Source organism: Beta vulgaris, chromosome 5 (assembly GCF_026745355.1).
Source record: "Beta vulgaris subsp. vulgaris cultivar EL10 chromosome 5, EL10.2, whole genome shotgun sequence".
Classification (NCBI taxonomy): Eukaryota; Viridiplantae; Streptophyta; class Magnoliopsida; order Caryophyllales; family Amaranthaceae; genus Beta; species Beta vulgaris.
Genome location: NC_079206.1, coordinates 10,859,018 through 10,878,319, shown reverse-complemented (window position 1 = coordinate 10,878,319; position 19,302 = coordinate 10,859,018). Strand labels below are relative to the sequence as shown.

The window sequence follows — 19,302 nt, the reverse complement described above, 5'->3', positions numbered from 1 at the left end:
GTACACTTCAGGCTATTTCTCCTTTACCCAAAAAGCCGAAATTAGGTTGACCAAAATTGGAAACCTGCCATGAATGAGGAATTTAATGCTCTCACTAAATAACATACTTGGGATCTTGTTCCTAGACCAGACAGGGTGAATATTATCCGTTGCATGTGGTTGTTTAAGCACAAATACAGGGAAAATGGTGATTTGGAGATACATAAGGCCAGACTTGTTGTCAATGGCAAGTCTCAACAGGTTGGTGTTGATTGTGATGAGACTTTTAACCCCGTCGTGAAGCCGACAACTATTCATACTGTTGTGAGCATTGCCACCGGGAGCGATTGGCCCATTCATCGGTTAGATGTCAAAAATGCGTTCTTCATGGTGACCTCAAAGGAACCGTTTTTATGCATCAACCTCTAGGTTTTGTGCGACCCGATGCTCCTACATGTGTTTGCTGTCTTCGTAAGTCTCTCTATGGCCTTAAACAGGCTCCTCGGGCTTGGTATCAACGGTTTGCTAATTATCTTTTACATATTGGTTTTGTTTGCAGCAAAAGTGATAATTCCCTATTTATTTTGCGCCACGGTGCAAATGTTGCATATCTTTTTACTCTATGTTGATGACATTGTTCGCACAGCTTCTTCAGAAAAGGTCAAGGGTGATATTATTGCTCTTCTTAAGTCCGAATTCTCTATGTCTGACTTGAGAAAGCTAAGTTATTTTTTGGAAATTTCTATGAGCCGTGATAAACATTCTATGTTTCTTGGTCAAAGTAAGTATGTAGAGGAAAGTATTCACAGGGCTAAGATGGATAATTGCAAACCAGTTACTACACCCGTCGACACCAAGTCCATTTTTTGGTGCTCTTGATGGCGAGCCTATGACTGATCTCTCTCTTTACAGGAGTCTTGCAGGTGCCCTTAATTACCTCACCTTCATCAGACCTGACATTCCCTATGATGTTCAACACGTTTGTCTGTTTATGCATGCTCACAAGGAACCTCATTACAATGCTCTTAAGCGTATTATCCGATATATCAAAGGCACTTTGGATCATAGCCTTCATTTATACATATATGCTCCTATTAAACTGATTTCCTACAACGGATGCCGATTAAGGAGGATGTCCTGACACTCGACGCTCTATTTTCGGATATCTTGTTTACTTGGGTGATAATCTGCTTGTATCTTGGTCTGCTAAACGACAGGCCACTTTGTCCCGATCCAGTGCCGAAGCAGAATACAGAGGTGTCGCTAATGTCGTTGCCGAAATCGACTGGTTACGGGATCTTCTTCTAGAATTATGTTGTCCTATCCAACGAGCTTCCTTAGTCTATTGTGATAACATTTCTGCAGTCTACTTGTCGTGCAATTCGGTACAACATCAACGTACCAAGCACATTAAGTTGGACATTCACTTTCTACGTGATAAGGTTGCTTTGGGCCATATCAAGTTATTCCATGTTCCTTCTTCTTATCAGCATGCAAATATTTTCACAAAAGTCTTACAGCGGCAACTATTTTTAGACTTCAAATCCAGTCTAAGCGTTCGAGCTCCTCCCACTTCGACTGCGGGGATGTGATAGATAATAGGTTAATATTATATTGTCAATATTCTGTAAAGATTTATCTTGTGTAATTTTGGTATATATATATATATATATATATTATATATATTATTATATATATATATATATATATATATTATATATATATATATATTCTCAATAATTAGGTTCTAAATATCTTATATGTATTCAATTAATGCGAATACTCATCCAACAAAGGAGAATTACACTATTCTACATTAATTATTTATCAAATGTAACTTATTTTCACTTAAGGTTATTCCTAAAATTTAAATTGTTTTTGGTGGATTTCTTTTTGATAAGTGAACTATTTATTGCTAACTAAATTTACTTTTGTAAAAACTTATTTTAATAAGTTGTGGACAATTGAACAAACGAAGTAAATATCTTCACAATGCATAAGAAATGTCCAATTATTAGATGAATTAGTCATGTGGGGTTTTTGTAGTCCCATATTATACTAGTAAAAATGAATATGATTATTTAATGAGATATTGAGATCTACATCAATTATATGAAAAAACAAAAGCAACTTAAAAAAAAAAAAAAGCAAAGGCCAACTAACACTAAACCTCTTATAAGAATGACCACCATACCTCATATTTCCAATCATTAAAATATGCTCAACAAATCAAGTTGGGTCCCTTTACAAACACACAAGAAAAAAAAGAAAATAATAAAGAAAGAAAGAGAGCTTCATTGGAGCCAATATACTTAATAGTACTACCACTTTTGTCTTTTGGCTCTTGCTCCTATAAGTATACCCTCTCATGCTCTTTTATTCCTTAAGAAGCTAGCTCTACTTATATATTCCTAAAATCTAAACCTCATATTGCGGCAACCCATATGGAAGAAGCATCTTTGATCACCTCATATTGTGATCACCAAACCACCACCACCTCCACCTCCACCTCCTTCTCCACCACCAACGGCACCGCGGCCACAAAAACCTCCACTAAAAGGCCGAAAACAGAGAAAACTTGTAATGAGGGTAGGAAAAAGAAGTGTAAAGATGATTTTGAAGGAAAACACCCAACATATAGGGGAGTAAGAATGAGGAATTGGGGTAAATGGGTGTCAGAAATCCGGGAGCCAAGAAAAAAATCAAGGATTTGGCTAGGAACTTTCGCCACAGCTGATATGGCAGCTCGAGCACATGATGTTGCGGCTCTAGCCATCAAGGGTCACAATGCATACCTTAATTTCCCTGACTTGGCTCATCAACTACCCAAGCCTGCTAGTACAACTCCTAAGGATATCCAAGCTGCGGCTATTAAAGCTGCGATGGATTTTCCCGGCTTATTACAATCTCAACCATCACACTCACACCAAGCCGACTCACCAGCTACAACAGCCACTTCATCTTCCTCCAATTATGATACTTCATCATCAGCTTCATCTTCTAATTTTGATGATACTATATTCTTCAACTTGCCTGATCTCTTCTTGGACCTTGAAAATGCCATTGAATTCGGCCACTCGCTTCGTTGGCGGCTGCCTCAAGCCGATGAACCGCCGGTTAACGCTGAAGATCATCAAACAGCCGATCCATTTATTATATGGGAGTATTAAATTACGTTCATTTTTAGTCTAGTTAATAATAATATTATTGACTTTCATCATCATGCCCTGCTTAGTGCTTACCCTTTTGCAAGAAACATGGCATATTAGGTTTGGCATTAATAATTTAAATGTACATTTTGCCACTTTTCATCAAATTATAGACAAAATTTCTGGCAACTTCAAAATGGTCAAATTTGGGAGAGCAAGAAGCTAAGCTATCAAGTATCAATTGTGGCGTGTTTATGAAGGGATTAAGATATGATGGCTAATATCGTGCTTCATAATTTTACTCTGCCAAAATATATGCTATATTATAAGCTAAAGGGTGTTGGCTGGCACCCCTGATTTTCATTTTTAACTAACTTTCGTTTTCTTACTTGTTGAGTAACTTTTGAGAAATTGTATGTCAGATTTTTTTTTTTAATCAATTCGTCATGGAAAAACCAAAATATATATTATTAGGTAGAGATTTATGGAGTATGTAGAATTAATTAGTCTTACCTTATGTGAGAAATATAGATTTAATTAGTCTTACCTTACGTGAGAAATATATTGTTGTAGATTTAGCTCTTTTGCCTTTTCTTTTGACCTCTCCTTGATCTTTTTCTTTGTATAATGCAACTACTTTGTGTACAATTACAGTCCACTTAATTAGAGAATAAACAGGTTCTTTTCTAGGAGTTTTTTTTTTGGTTTCTGAATGCAACAATCAATGTCTATGAAATATATGTTGTTATGGCATTACAATTTTTTGGGTGTATAATTAGTCCATTCTACGAAATTACCACAATTAAGCTAATTGGCATTCATGTAACATTTTTTCATAATGTAACATACAATTACAATTTTATTTCTAATCATTTTGTTGTACATATTAGAGTGCCTATTGAAAGCTTTACACCAGTTACAACTTAATTGTCACATTTTTATAGCTAGTATTTAAGAAAATGTGTAAAGTGAACTTATGTGAGTGACGATGACTTTTATTTTTGGCTCCTTGACTTTTTTGAAGAATTATGTATGATGCAACTTTGTGTATCTACAGTCGAGGCCTCCAACTAATTAAGAGAGTAATCAATATATTCATCTTGAATCAATAGGAGCAATTTGTCCCAATGAAGCAATCAATGTTTATGAAATGAAGTATGACCTTACTCCATAAAGACCATAATGTAAACTTAGACGATTATTTACACTTATTTTTTTAACTTTTTTGTGGTATATATGAAGTATATATTAGAGTAACATGTATTTCACCAAAAAATAGATACCATAATAACATGTGAATGTCATCTACTTTATTTATATTCTACAAAATAATCCTGCTAAATAATTTCTAATTTTGATTTCAGATATCATTACGTCGTTCTTCTTTGTGTTTTTTTACCTAATAAAATAGTGTCATGATTAAATATTTATCACATTTCCTAAAGAATCTCCCAAAATATATCCTCTCTGGTAGGGTAAGAAGGTTTTTTTGCCTCCCTTTTTTGGTTTTGGCTCAAGAAAGTGATAATGGTTAGAATAATAGATTTTGATATTACGTTTATGATTGAAATGAACGATTATTGTACTTTTAAGTGTTTATTAATGAAACCCTCGCTCATATTTTTCTACAAACAATACAGAGCACATGAGAGAAAGTGCTCGACACATATCATAAAAAACAAATGATCATGAAAAACTAATTAATTAAGGGACCAATCATAATAATTAGTCAAGTTGCGGTTAAAGAGTTCAATAATAGAAAAAGAACACTTCAAAAAAATCGTAAGATAGCACAGAACCGGATTAGGAAGTAAATTTAATTAAATTATAAATTTTTTAATTATAAGCACTTTGCAAGTGTCATCTTCTTCTATTTCTTTCTGTCACTAAGATCAAATGTGAACTAAAACAAAAAATTTAGTAACATCAGCAATTATTTGATGTAAGGATGAAAAAATATCATCTCAAAATATAAAATGAAAGCAAAGATCTCATCAGCAAGACAGCAACCACTCGGCACTCTAGTTACCTAATCGAAAATTCTTCATTAGAAAAATACAGCACCTAACCCAACTTTGAGAAGGACAAATATCTAATGCTTCTATTACATGTGAGTAAGGAGTTTAGGACTCCTTGTCCCATATTAAATAAATAGACAAAGAATAACTATTTATAAAATTAGTAGGCTACTCCTCTTATTAACAATTGGTATTAGGATGGAACCCTACCAAAGTTATATGTATTTAAACTAACGCTCCTATAACATGGCTTGCATTAGGCCTAATGAAGTTTACCTTAGGTTCTAGAGATCTTTGATTCAAATCTTACCAGGTGTGATGTTTGGAGAGTATGAATCCCATTATCTTCTCCCCTTACTATCAAGTAGAGGTGATCATTAGTCTAATTTTCCTTATTTAAGTTGCATGTGGCCTTATTTTTTGTCGAAAAATCATGCACAAAACCTGTCTATTATTGGGCCAAGCCTGGCCCATGTTGATCAACTCTACTATCAAGCACCTGCTAGGTCAGAACAGAGTCCTTATTCGACTTTATTAGTTACTACTTAAAAAAATATATTAATATAGTAGTACATATGTAGTAATTGTCAAGTCGTTTATATGGTAATTTTAAAAACCCCGCATCACATACTTCCCCAGCTTCTAAAAGAATTCAACACTCGCATTTTTAGAGTCAAAGTTCACAAATTTTGACCATGAATTCCAACTATATTTATAGATGATAACATAGTCATGTGAGATAGTTTTAAATTTAAGTCAATATGTAATTTCAAAATATAATTTTTTGATTATATTTATTAATCATAATCTTAGATACCCATGCTCAAAGTAGCGCAATGGAGACCGTGAAAAGTCAAATCTTGCATAATTTATGAATGGATAAAGTATTCTGTAGGCGTTACTCGAGGATGGGAGAAAACAATGGTCGATCAGAGACTGTCCAATTTAGTTATATAGGATATCCAAAATTTCAAATCGGATCGGACCCTTACAAAGAATAATACACATACGATTATATATATATATATTGTTGGACTAATATATATCTTATCAATTATTCCTTAAAATTTAGAGCAATTTAAAATCATTCGAGGAGTGTTGAGTTGGTTTCTCTTACCCTTTCTCTATTCCTAATAAGTCTTACCTATATAACTAAATCGGGTTGACTGTCCAATTTCTGAAAAAGTATGGAGTTTTAGTAATTTAAGAATTCAAGTTAACTGAGCTTCTCATATCGCCATCAAGTCTTAATTATAAATTTGATCTCTTATCTCGCATTTCAGTGGGACTGTGGTTTTGTTAAGCTTAATTTCTTTCAATTCCACCCTATAAGATTAATGCCTGTAACGATTTCGTCAAGTAGCTATATTGGGAAGCCACTCGATGGCATTGGGCGTACTCAACGATCTACGATAGGGCGAGTTCGCCCGATCGGGCCTGTGACATTCTGGGGTTTGTAAAATACCGCCCGATCGGGCGGTGTCCCGGTTTATGCGGTAAACGCGTTTTTGACGCAGAGTATAAATAGGTTATTTTACCTAGTTGTTTTAAATTACGAATTTAGTGTAATTCTCTTTGTAATCTGGTTTTTCCTCACATAATAAAATATTATTCTCTCTCTCTCTGCCCGCGCGTGGACGTAGCCAAATTGGCGAACCACGTAAATATGTTGTATGTTTTTCATTGTTTTACATTCATTATTTGTTTATTTCTCACGTCCGTTCTAACAAATTGGTATGAGAGCTTCTTGTTCGATCTGTGTGAGAAAGATGTCTGGGATGAATGTGTAGATTGATAAATTAAGTGTGAGGAATAGTTTTAGTATGTGGCAAATCAAGATGTGGGCGTTACTAAAGCAACAGGGGTTGTGGGCACCGTTGACAAAGAAGTCAACAGATTCAATTACCGCTGAGATGACCACTATGGAGGAGAAGGCTCATTCAACGATTATGTTGTGCCTGGATGATGGCATAATCATTAAAGTCGGGGAGGAGGAAACCACATCTTGTCTGTGGTTGAAATTAGAGAGTTTGTATAAGACAAAATCTCTAACCAACAAGTTGCTTTTGAAGCAACGTCTGTTTAGCCTGCGAATGCAAGATGGCATGCCTCTTAGATATCACCTAGATCAATTAAATACAATTTTGCTAGAATTGTGTAATATTGATGTCAAGGTGGAGGAGGAAGTCGCTTTAATTCTGCTTGTTTCTTTACCGGTATCATATGAAAATTTTGTGCAATCTTTCATTGTTGGTAAAGATTATGTGTCTCTATAAGAGATTAGATCATCTCTTCATACTAGGGAATTGTGCCACGAGGTATCTTGTAGTACAAGTACAGATAATCAGGCTTCTGGATTAGTGGCCAATAATAGTGGTAAGGGACGTGGTGAAAAGAATTTAAAGAAATTTGAAAATTCTAAAAGGGGTCCTAAACCTAATGATGTTTGTAATTACTGTAAGGAAATGGGGCATTGTAAAAAGGAATGTCCTAAAAAGAAGCATCATGAGAATAAATCTAGGTCTAGTTCTACTGCTGTTGCAGCAGAAAATTCAAATTCTGAGGTTGATCTTGCTCTTGTTACTAATGAGCAAACATATTGTAATGATGTGTGGGTTCTTGATTCTAGAGCGTCATATCATATGAGTCCTCTTAGGGAGTGGTTTACTACTTATGAGTAGGTAGATGGGGGTAATATTTCAATGGCTAATAGTGCAGTCTGTAAGATAGTTGGAATAGGCTCTATCAAGATCCGGACACATGATGATACATTCTACACTTTGAATAATGTTAGGCATGTTCCATAGATGACCAAGAATCTGATTTCACTTAGTCTGTTAGACAGTGAGGGGTTCAGTTTCAGAGGTGGGAGTAGAGTTGTATATGTCTACAAGAGTTCAAAGGATGTATTGAAGGGGGTCAAGTGTGGTACCTTACATGTTTTGCAGGGTTCTACTCTCTCAGGTTTAGCTGCTCTTGCGTCGTCTGAAATTCAGAAGGCGGATATGACCAAGCTATGGCACATAAGATTTGGACATATGAGTGAGAGAGAGATGCAAATACTCTCCAAGGCTAATCTTCTGGGTGGCCATAAGGTCGCAAACCTGGAGTTCTGTGAGCAATGTGTTTTTGGAAAACTACATCGTAGCAAGTTTCCTAGGGGCTTACATTGAACAAAAGCTACTCTGGATTATATCCACTCCGATTGTTGGGGTCCTTCAAGTGTGAAGTTGGGAGCTAACAAGTAATTTGTGTCTTTCATTGATGATTTTCAAGAATGACTTGGTTAATAGTCATGAAGTTAAAGGATGAAGCTTTCAAGAATTTCAAGCAGTAGAAGGCATTGGTGGAAAATCAAACTAGGAAGAAGATCAAAAGGCTACGAACTAATAATGGTCTAGAATTTTGTTTGTATGAGTTTGGAGAGTTCTGTAAGAATGAAGGAATAGTTAGGCATCATACTATTAGAAATACACCACATCAGAATGGTGGAGCAGAACGAATGAATCAAACACTTCTAAAGAGAGCTCGGTGCATGCTCTCTAATGCTGGTATGACTAAAAGCTTCTAGGGAGAAGCCGTTAGTATAACATGTTATCTAATCAATCGTGGACCTCACTCTGGATCAATCTCAAAACACCATATGAGATGTGATCAGGTAAGTCTACAGATTACTCAGATATGCAAAGTTTTTGGTTGTAATGTTTATTATTATGTAAATGAGGGTAAGTTGGAACCAAGGGATAAAAAGGGAGTGTTTGTAAGCTATGGGGATGCAGTAAAGGGTTATAGAATTTAGTCTTCGTCTGAGGGTAGGGTTATACTGAGTAGAAATGTTGTCTTTGATGAAAATTTTATGTTGACCCTAATGTGAAGTCTATTGTTGTGTTAGATAGTAGTAGTATTGATAAACAGGTGGAGCAGCAAGTCACTCATGATGAGAGTGATGATTATCAACACATTGTTTCTGAAGAACCACCATCTTCAGTACCAAGTGAAGAGACGCCTAGCCTGGCTCGGGAACGTCATATAAGGACAAATTTTGGAAAACCCCCAAACAGGTATGGTTTTGAAGACATGGTGATTTATGCACTACATGTTGCTGAGGAGGTGGATGTGTATGAGTCATCCACATGCAGGGAAGGAGTTACATGTACGAAGTCTACCCATTGGCTTGCTGTAATAGGGATGAGATGAAATCACTTCATAAGTACGAGACTTGGGAGCTTGTGCCTAAGCCTCCAAGGAGAAACATTGTTACTTGTAAACGGGTTTTCAAGAAAAAGGAGGGGATAACATCTGCAGAGGGGGTCAAGTATAAGGTTCGATTGGTTGCAAAAGGGTTCACACAAAGGGAGAGTGTAGACTACAATGAGATATTTTCACATGTAGTCAGACATAATTTCATCAGGGTGCTACTAGCAATAGTTGCACATTAGGATTTTGAGTCTGAGTAGCTAGATGTGAAAAGAGTTGGAGGAGGAGATATACATGGCTCAACCAGATGGGTTCCAGATTCGGGGGAAGGAATGTAAAGTTTTGTAGTTAAATTAAATTTGTAATTTTATTTATTGAGTAACCATTTTTCTCATTATGTCAAGTTACTTTTTTTTTAAGGGTTATGTAAAGTTACTTTGTTAGTACTTATTTAGTTTATTATTGCAATTTTTTACCCATCCTTAAATTAGGAAAGGATATAATTGTACAAAATCAGAATATCCAATTAAGTATATATATTTAGTTAAGATAAAAAAGACATTTCATTGGGAGACACCATAGCTCCCCCCTTGGCTTAGATAATAGACTAGTCTTCTATGCACGTGATGCATGCGTTGATTGTTTGGATATATTCTTAATAAATTTCATCACCAAAATATTATTATAGAAGCATGATTTTATAATTATTCTTATACAAACTACTATAATTTATAATGTTTTTAGAAATTGAGATAAACATTTAGATGTAAAGTTTTGTAGTCAAATTAAATTTGTAATTTTTTTTATTATTGAGTAACCATTTTTCTCATTATATCAAGTGACGTTGTTAATGGTTATTTAGTTTATTATTGGAATTTTTGACCCATATTTAAATTAGGAAAGGATACAATTGTACAAAATCTGAATATCCAATTAAATATATATATTTAGCTTAGGATAAAAAGACATTTCATTGGAGGATACCATATATAGCCCCCCCTTAACTTATATAATAGAGATATATACATTTTTGAGTCAAAAGTGATATATTTTTTTAGCAACGTGCATACTTAATACGTTACTGTATTTTTTATATATGTTTTCATAGACCTCCATTTAACTGACGATCAAATTGAAGCTTTTGCATCGGCTGAGATTGAAACCATGCTCCAAAGTAATGGTAGAAGCTTGCTTAGATTCAGTGAAATGCCTTTTCAGATGAACTAATCGTGTTTGAAGGACAAAACAAGCTCATAGCAGATGAGCTTTCTTACGACATTGAGGAAATGACCTTGGAACATGACAAATTGTATAAAGGTTTAACTGATGAGCAGTCGATGATTTATCAGGAAGTATTGGATGATGTGTCGAGTGAAGAAGGAGGTGTATTTTTCTTTTACGGCTATGGAGGGACGGGCAAAACATATGTTTGGAAGACATTATGTATTGCAATAAGAAAGAAGGGCGAAATTGTATTACCGGTAGCTTCGAGTGGAATTGCTTCTCTCCTCCTTCCACGAGGAAGAACAACTCATTCTAGATTTGATATCCCTTTGAATGTAACTGAGAATTCTACTTGCGCCGGCATTCGCCCTGGGTCGGATTTAGCTATTCTTCTTATTAAGACAAAACTAATCATTTGGATTAAAGCTCCAATGATGCATAAGTATTGTTTTGAAGCACTTGATAAAAGTTTTAGGGACATATTAAGGTCCGTTTATAGGGATAACTTGCATCGACCATTTGGAGGTAAAGTGATGGTATTCAGTGGTGATCTCAGGCAGATATTACCAATTGTACCAAAGGGAACTAGGCAGGATATGGTGTTCTCCACCGTTAATCCGTATTACTTATGGGATTCGTGTAAGGTCCTAAGACTTACTCGCAATATGAGATTACAATCAGGTTCCTCGAAATCTTTTGTTGATGAATAGCGAGAATTCTCAGAGTGGATACTAAGCGTATTAGGAGACGGAGAGGCTGGGGGTCCTAATGATGGTGAAGTTGTTATCGAGGTTGCAAAAGATATCCTTATAGATCCTAAGGTTGATCCAATTTCAGCAATTATTTATAGCACGTACCCAGACCTACATGAGCATATTTGGGAACTAAATATTTACAAGAAAGAGCCAATATTTTGGCCCCAACAATGAGATAGTGGAGATAGTAAATGATCATGTTCTATCTACGATTCCTGGAGAAGAGAGAGTCTATTTGAGTTCGGATGCTATAAGCAAAGAGGAAGGAACTTTGGAGCTCACGAAATATACTCCACTGAATTCCTCAATACAATAAAATGCTCCGGTCTCCCAAATCATATCATACAATTAAAGGTTGGTGCACCAGTTATGCTTCTACGGAATATTGATCAAACATCTGGATTATGTAATGGCACGAGGTTAGTCGTCAAACATTTAGGTATCGTGTTATTCAAGCTACTGTTATTTCCGGAAGTAATATGGGTGCAAAAGTTTTTATCCCAAGAATGACATTGACGCCGTTGGACTCTACCAAGTTTTCTTTCAGATTTCAGAGGCGTAAATTTCCTTTAATGGTTTGTTTTGCTATGACTATAAATAAAAGTTAAGGACAATCTTTGTCTCATGTAGGCCTGTATCTCCCAAAACCTGTTTTTAGCCATGGCCAATTTTATGTTGATGTTTCCAGAGTTACGAGCAAAAAAGGTGTAAAGATCATTCCTTTTGACAAAAAACACGGAGTGCGTACGAGTACAACAAATGTAGTTTACAAAGAAGTGTTTGCAAACATATAGATTGAGTTAAAAGGTTATGTGTGTAATTAACGGTTTTATCACTCATATATGATGATTTTATGATGTTCCATTATTTGCATCATTATTTTTTTATTGTTCCTTAATTATGTTATAAAGCAATTAATATTCCCATGCATTATGCACATGTCCTAAAACTAGTATTACTATTAAATGCTAATATATATATAAGGGCAAGATCAAGTGAGAACGCTCTTTACATGAGAAATGAGAATGAATCTCAACCACACAATTGGGTTAGAGTTACTACACTTGTTCATTAGAGTTATACCCCCAAAAAAAAAATTTGAGCCCAAAATAAAAAGATTTTTTTTGAATTTTTTTCGTAATATTCTCTTTTTCGGAGTTACGTCACTTTTTCGTTAGAGTTACATCATTTATTCATAAGAGTTATAGCACATAAAATTCATTCTCATGAGTGCATTTCATATATGAACTCACTTTTATATATATATATATATATATAATTCGTTGGAAATTTTTCGTTGCAATGTAAGTAGTGATGATAATGGCAATGCTAAACTTATATCAGTCCATGTATTATGTATGACACAGAACCAAAAGAGAGGGGATATTCGATTATTCGGTATGTCCCATGATGGAAGACAAGTAAATTATGCAACTTATATCATGGCTCATGCAGTTGTTGAGTCTAAAACGTCTTGTCCATAAACACAGCAAAAGACAAAGTGTACGGCCGGTGCGTATATGCAAACTTTCTCAATGTAAGATCAAAGATGAGTACTCATCTTGGAGAAATAAAATTATTAACAGTATAGGGAGAACAAAAGAATGGAGATGATGGGGCATTCTAAGATCGTAAGATAGTATTTTTCTAACATATACTATAAGGTATAGATTAAGACTTAAGAGTATTAAAATTGTTAAATAAAATATCATTATACGGAAAAAATTTATTTCAAAATCCAATCACATTACATATTTTATATGATTCTTTCTATATTCAGTATTTGTCTTTATTTATTATACCAAAATAAAATATTATTGTTATTTAATAAAATCTTGAAATTCTTAACCTATAGTTTGTGACTTAGCTTAGAAAGTCCTTCTAAAATAGCGCTTTTTTCTCAAGTGAAAAAGTTAATTATTGATATGGAGTCATATGATATCTACAATATATAAAAGTCAAAACTAACGAATACATAATGAATCGAAATAAACATAATTTAATATGGCAAAACCACGATCTTTAAGTAGATTACACTAATAAAAAAAAGAAAAAACAATATAGAAACGTACCATAATGGAGCAAAGAGCATAAGTATGTTTTCCCTTCATTCTACATTGATTGTCACTTCCAATTTTTAAATACAAACGTTATAAAATATTTCATGTATATATATAAATTCCCTCATGATAAATAAAAATCTAACCTTATTTTTATTCTAAGAGTTGTCATGCACTACTTTTTCTAGTGATGGTGAGCCCGACATTTTGTTTATTTATGTTTGATTCTTTCTCTTTATGAGAGTCTTTTGTTTCATTTATATTGGTGAATTTTATCTTCTTTTATAGAAATCTCCAGATCGTGTTTTTTTAGATAATGAATTATAATGGTTTATGGATGTTTGCTATATATATGTGTTTTTACAATGATAATAAATCATTTGTCAAATTATTTTTTTTTTTTTTTTTTTTTTTTGACATCAAGTTAACTTGCGAAACAATTATATGAAAGCAATCGAATGATGAGAGGTCCTAATGATTTGAGCAAGGTCGTGAGCCTGAGATACCGCTTGCCGACTAGCCTTTAGAATGCGGCACCATTGAAAAGTAACACCCATGACCCCAATCTCGCGGAGAAGATGTAACACCGAAATATCTCGATCAGAGCCCGAACGGAGGAGCTGAACCAACTGAGCTGAATCAGTCATAATCAGAATATGGGTTAATCCACAGGTACTAGCCCATGATAAGGCTAAATGACAGGCTGTGACTTCAGTCTGTAGGGCTGAGTGAGCAAACCCCCGCCGGCCTTGGCGGTGAGAAACCCCATCCACTGTGGTCATCGCAACCCAAGCACTCGCACCAAGGCTAGTATGCTGATCCCAAGACCCATCAAGACGGATGATAGTATGAGGATATCCCTCAGAATCTTGGCCCAAATCCACAAACAAAAACCCCGGAGGCCCAACCTGCTGTTGCCTCCCCAGTGGTCGACCCAGGGAGCCTGGCTCAGAGCAAACCCTGTGCTGATCAGTAGCTAATGAAAACTGCACCTGCAACCCTTCCATTGTGGCTCGACGCTGACGAAAGACTTGATGGTTACGAGTGAGCCAAATGGCCCAAAGGGTCCCTATAAAATTGATCAAACTGGGGCTCTCACTACCTTCCCGATCGCGAAAATCCAAAACTTTGCATGTGAGCCAACACCTAAAAGACGGGAGCAAGTCCGTATCTGTAAAACCCTGTCCAAAGTGTCGTTCCCAGGCAGTAGAGGCAAGGGGACAATAACAGAATAGGTGGAGTAAAGTTTCAGACTCATACATGCAAATGGGACACAGATCAGTGTCTCTAAGTCCCCGCCGAAATAGATTGGCAGTCGTTGCTAAACTATTATGCCAGAGTTTCCAAAGGAAAAGTTTCCATTTGGACATGATGTTCAAGCCCCAGATGATACGGAAGAACCGCCTCTGCTCGGTACTTGTCATGTTATAAATATCATTTTGCTGTTGGTGAAGAATAGAGGCATACCCGGTTTTTGTCGAGTAATTCCCATTCGTGGTCAGCGGCCAATAAAGGTAGTCCTGGTGTGGATATCTACCTGGAAGTTCTAGCCCCAGTATACGCCGGGCAGAAGCCGGTTGGAAAAGCTGATGAATTTTTACCGAATTCCACCCCTCCATGGGTCCAATGATAAGCTCATTGACTCGAATCTTGGCCGCTTGCCTGAGAGGAACCTGATCTTTGAAAATCGGCACTTGATCCTTTAACCATCTATCCTTTAGAACACTTACTTGGTGGCCATTGCCAATTTTCCATATACAGGTACTGTTCAACCTCACCGCTGCCCGCCTCAGCCCCCGGGACCCCCACAAGCTACTGCTATTCTGAAACGTAAAAGCCTGAGTAGTAGATTGACAAATGTTGAAAGTTTTGGAGGCTAACAACTGCGGGTTATGGTGATACCGCCAAACCCGTTTCATAAGGAGCGCATCATTGAAGGGACCAATACTTCGAATACCTAGTCCTCCACTTCCCCTGGGTAAGTGGAGAATCTCTTTCTTCCTCCAGTGAATCCCTTGAGATTGAGCATTAAGCCAAAAGAACCGAATCAACATACTATCAATTTTATTCACGATAGTACCCGGAAGAGGAAAAACACTAAGATGATGCATTATTGTTGCAACCAAGATTGAGTTGATAATGATTAACTTAGCAGGCTGCGAAAGGGAACGATGTTGCCACCCCGTGATTTTCGAAGCAATGGAGTCCAGTAAGGGAGTGAAGTGCTGGACTTTCGGACCGTTAATGTCAACCGAAACCCCAAGATACGTACCAATTGACTCCTTCGACTCCATACTGAGGAGAGTTTTGAGTTCCAATTGTGTTTCGGTCGGAACATTAGGGCTGAATTTCACAAAAGATTTCTGAAGATTAACCATTTGACCCGAAATCATACAGAAGCGGTCAATTATCCCTTTGAGATTGGCGCAACCAGTCGGGGAAGCCTTAAAGAAGAACATAGCATCATCTGCGAAGAATAAATGAGAGATAGAAGGACCACCCCTTCTTGTGGAGATACCCTGAAGCTTCCTTATTGCCACACCCAGGGAAGTCATACGGGAGAACACATCCATACAAAAAAGAAACAAGTATGGTGATAGAGGATCCCCTTGACGGAGCCCACACTGCGGGGTAAAGGTTTCAGAAGCAACCCCATTAATCATGATACGATACGATACAGTAGTGATACACTGGTGAATAAGACGTACCCAGAAAGCCGGGAACCCATAAGCAGTGAGAACTTTCAGAATAAATTGCCAACTGACCCTATCGTAAGCTTTGTTCATATCAAGCTTAAGGGCCGCAAGATGTCGATTACCCTGCCGTTTTTTATTAATAATATGGAGTATTTCATGAGAAATAAGACTACTATCTCCCATTTGCCGGCCAGGAACAAAGGCATTTTGGTAATCGTCAATGAGGTGAGGCAATAACGGTTGCATGCGATTAACCAAACATTTCGCCGCACACTTATAAATAACATTACATAAGCTAATGGGTCGGAGATGATTTACCTCCTCAGGAGCTGCGATTTTCGGAATAAGAACCAGTAGTGATCTATTCCATTCCTGAAGAATATGGCCAGTAGAAAGGAACGATGTAACAGCTTGGATGATGAGATCCCCCATTGTTGACCAATGAGTTTTGAAAAACTCTACCGGGAACCCATCTAAACCAGGTGACTTATTATTAGCCATGGTGAATAGAGCTTGTTGAATTTCAGAGCTAGCAAACGGCTTCAATAAAGCCTCCTTGTCTATGGGTGAAACAGTCGGAAGATCAAGTTCGCGCAAAGCTAGGTCAATCGATTCATTCATGTCAATTGGGCCTGCTATATGCGTTGAAGTCGGAGTGTAAAGCTGTTGGAAATGTCTGAGGATAAGGTTATCAATTTGAGTTGGAGTATCCACCCAGTTGTTATCGGAGTCGCGAAGCAAATATAGTCTGTTATGAACCTGTCTCCGCTTTAATCGGTTAAAAAGTAACTTAGAAGGCACATCCCCAAATTTAAGCTGGTTATCCCGAACCCGCTGTTGCCAGTAAGTCGCGGCCAATTTGCTTGTGGAAAGTTGTATTAGAACAACTATATGAAAATGTGCCAAATTCAAACTTATATTCTGAATTCTTTGTTTTATTTTTTATAAAAAAGATGGTTCTTTTTAGCTACCTTTGTTACATATGTTTTCACTTTAGAGAATATTCATTGTAATTATTGTATGGGTTTAATTAATCAAAGTTAGTAACTTTTAGATATCCTAAAAATGGCAATGGAAAATTTAGCAATCCAAAATAATTTTAGAATTTGAAATGTTAATTCATAAAATTTTAAATCCCAAGATTTCATTTTGGCCATATTTATTGACCATCTATGACAAATAATCCCCCATATAAATATACACTAGTATAATATTACTTTTAAGTAAATAATTGATACAAGAATCAATAATTTCCCTTTATTTTAACTCTTTTCTTCCCGTCATAATATAGTGTTAGTTTTTCATTTTTCACGGAAATTAAGGAAAGTGGAATATATCATAATGTGTATTATATGTTGTACTTGTACTTTTACTAAATGATATTTTATTTTATTTTTACAAAAAATTAAAAGAAATAAATAAAGCTTTGATAGACTGTGCTAGTTTTTCAACCAATAAAGTAAATTCAAAAAACAGCAATAATAATTAATAGGACTGCTATAAAATAGATAATTAAAGTAAAAAATAGGGTTTTTTGTCCCAAACTACCTTTAACTTTCATGTTTTTGCGAGAAACTACCTTATAAAAATTTTATTGTTCTAAACTACCTTACTTTTAACATTTTGTTGTTGACAGCTACCTTATGCCGGTTTCCGGCGTAGACTTTTTTTTTCCGATCATTTAATATCACATGTTTAGCACGTGACCTCTCTATCCCATTATTTTTCATTTTCACTTTTGTCCCAAACTACCTTTAACTTTCAAGTTTTTGCGAGAAACTACCTTATTTTTATCATTTTGTTGTTAAGACCTACCTTATGTCGGTTTACGATATTGACTTTTTTCCTATTCATTTATTTCTTAAATGTGCGGAATTTTTTGGGCAACAGAAGCAACTGTTGCTGGTAGGCATAGTATGATTAGAGAAATTAGTAGGTGTAATCAAGTCTTTGCAGTTCGATCATATGTTCATATGAATGGAAAATACTAATTTTGCTACATTCTGTCTTGCATGATGAATGCAAATATAATATCAAGTGATGAATGCAAATACATACATGCACCTACTTATTAACTGATCGAATAAAAAACTTCCATAATAGTCAAATGATTGCCAATTGTTTTAGGCAAAAACAAAATACATAGCATACATAAAATGCTTACATAGTAGTAGCATACATAAGTTTACTCGAAAATACATCAAATTTGAAAAGCAACTTGTAGTTAAGTTAATTGAGTGAAAGCTAAGTTATGTTTGACTAGCAAAATCAAGCACCACTGTTGAAATGCAGCTGGATTGAGATGGCTGACTTGGTTGTGGGGGTTGCAGGGTGCTTGTTTGAACTTGATCACCAGTGCCCTTCCTCTTTCTTTTCTTCTTCTATATTTTGCACCACTGGATCTATTGACTTTGGCTTTCCTCCTTTAGACTTTGGAGCAGTTGGTTGTGGTGGTTTTTTGCACTTTTTCTTGTTGTGGCCAAGACCACCACAATTTGAACACTTGTTTTGCTTCTTCAACAATTGAGTATAATGTAAATGTAAGTAGCAACAACAACAACAACCACCTTTAACAATTTTCCAATCACAGTATTCAACAATTGAATAATTATCATTCATTATCAATATACAACAATTTATTTTACCGATTCAAACAAAAACTAAAAATTGGGCAAAAGATGAGATTTGTACCTGGGTTTCTGAAATTTTGTATAATTCATCCCTTTTTTGGTGCCCATAGTCCGAATTTGGCAAAAATTCTGGGTAAAATTTGATAATTGAGGGAATGAAATTAACTTGTCAGAGAATAACCAAATTAAAGAAGGTTGAAGAACGAAAAGTAAAAATAAAAAAAATAAAAAACTTACCCCATGTTTTGTCTTTGCTGCCACTTGAATTTCTCCAACCACCATACACTACAGTGGATTGAATGCAAGTGTGAAGTAAATGCTTGATGCTTGACTTCCAATTGTTTCACGGGGAAAATAAAAATTAGGTCAATATAAGATGAGAGAGATAGAATGATAACAAGAAATGGAGAAAATGGGTTTGGGGAATTTTTTTTAAAAAAATTTATAGAGGTCACGTGTTAAGCATGTGATATTAAATGATCGGAAAAAAAAGTCTACGCCGGAAACCGGCATAAGGTAGTTGTCAACAACAAAACATTAAAAGTAAGGTAGTTTAGGACAATAAAAATTTTATAAGGTAGTTTCTCGCAAAAA

General features: G+C 35.7%; 2 protein-coding genes, 1 long non-coding RNA gene and 1 pseudogene across 3 annotated transcripts; 2 read left to right on the top strand and 2 right to left on the bottom strand.

The window, feature by feature from the left end:
* The first annotated feature begins 2,137 nt into the window (after positions 1 to 2,137).
* Positions 2,138 to 3,823, top strand: LOC104892777 (ethylene-responsive transcription factor ERF039). The gene has a single exon (XM_010678775.3). It carries the CDS (start codon positions 2,424 to 2,426, stop codon positions 3,147 to 3,149), a length of 726 nt encoding a protein of 241 aa, XP_010677077.1. The 5' UTR covers positions 2,138 to 2,423; the 3' UTR covers positions 3,150 to 3,823.
* Positions 3,824 to 7,953: 4,130 nt separating this feature from the next.
* LOC130591337 (uncharacterized) lies at positions 7,954 to 12,116 on the top strand (annotated as a pseudogene).
* A 1,706-nt stretch (positions 12,117 to 13,822) lies between these two features.
* On the bottom strand, positions 13,823 to 16,699 carry LOC125497912 (uncharacterized). The gene has a single exon (XM_048645633.1). It carries the CDS (start codon positions 16,697 to 16,699, stop codon positions 13,823 to 13,825), a length of 2,877 nt encoding a protein of 958 aa, XP_048501590.1.
* Positions 16,700 to 18,146: 1,447 nt separating this feature from the next.
* On the bottom strand, positions 18,147 to 19,084 carry LOC125497350 (uncharacterized). The gene is made up of 3 exons (XR_007273981.2): positions 18,946 to 19,084; positions 18,770 to 18,837; positions 18,147 to 18,592 (listed from the first exon to the last, which is right to left on the bottom strand). It is a non-coding gene; the product is annotated as an uncharacterized LOC125497350 (long non-coding RNA).
* Positions 19,085 to 19,302: the final 218 nt, after the last annotated feature.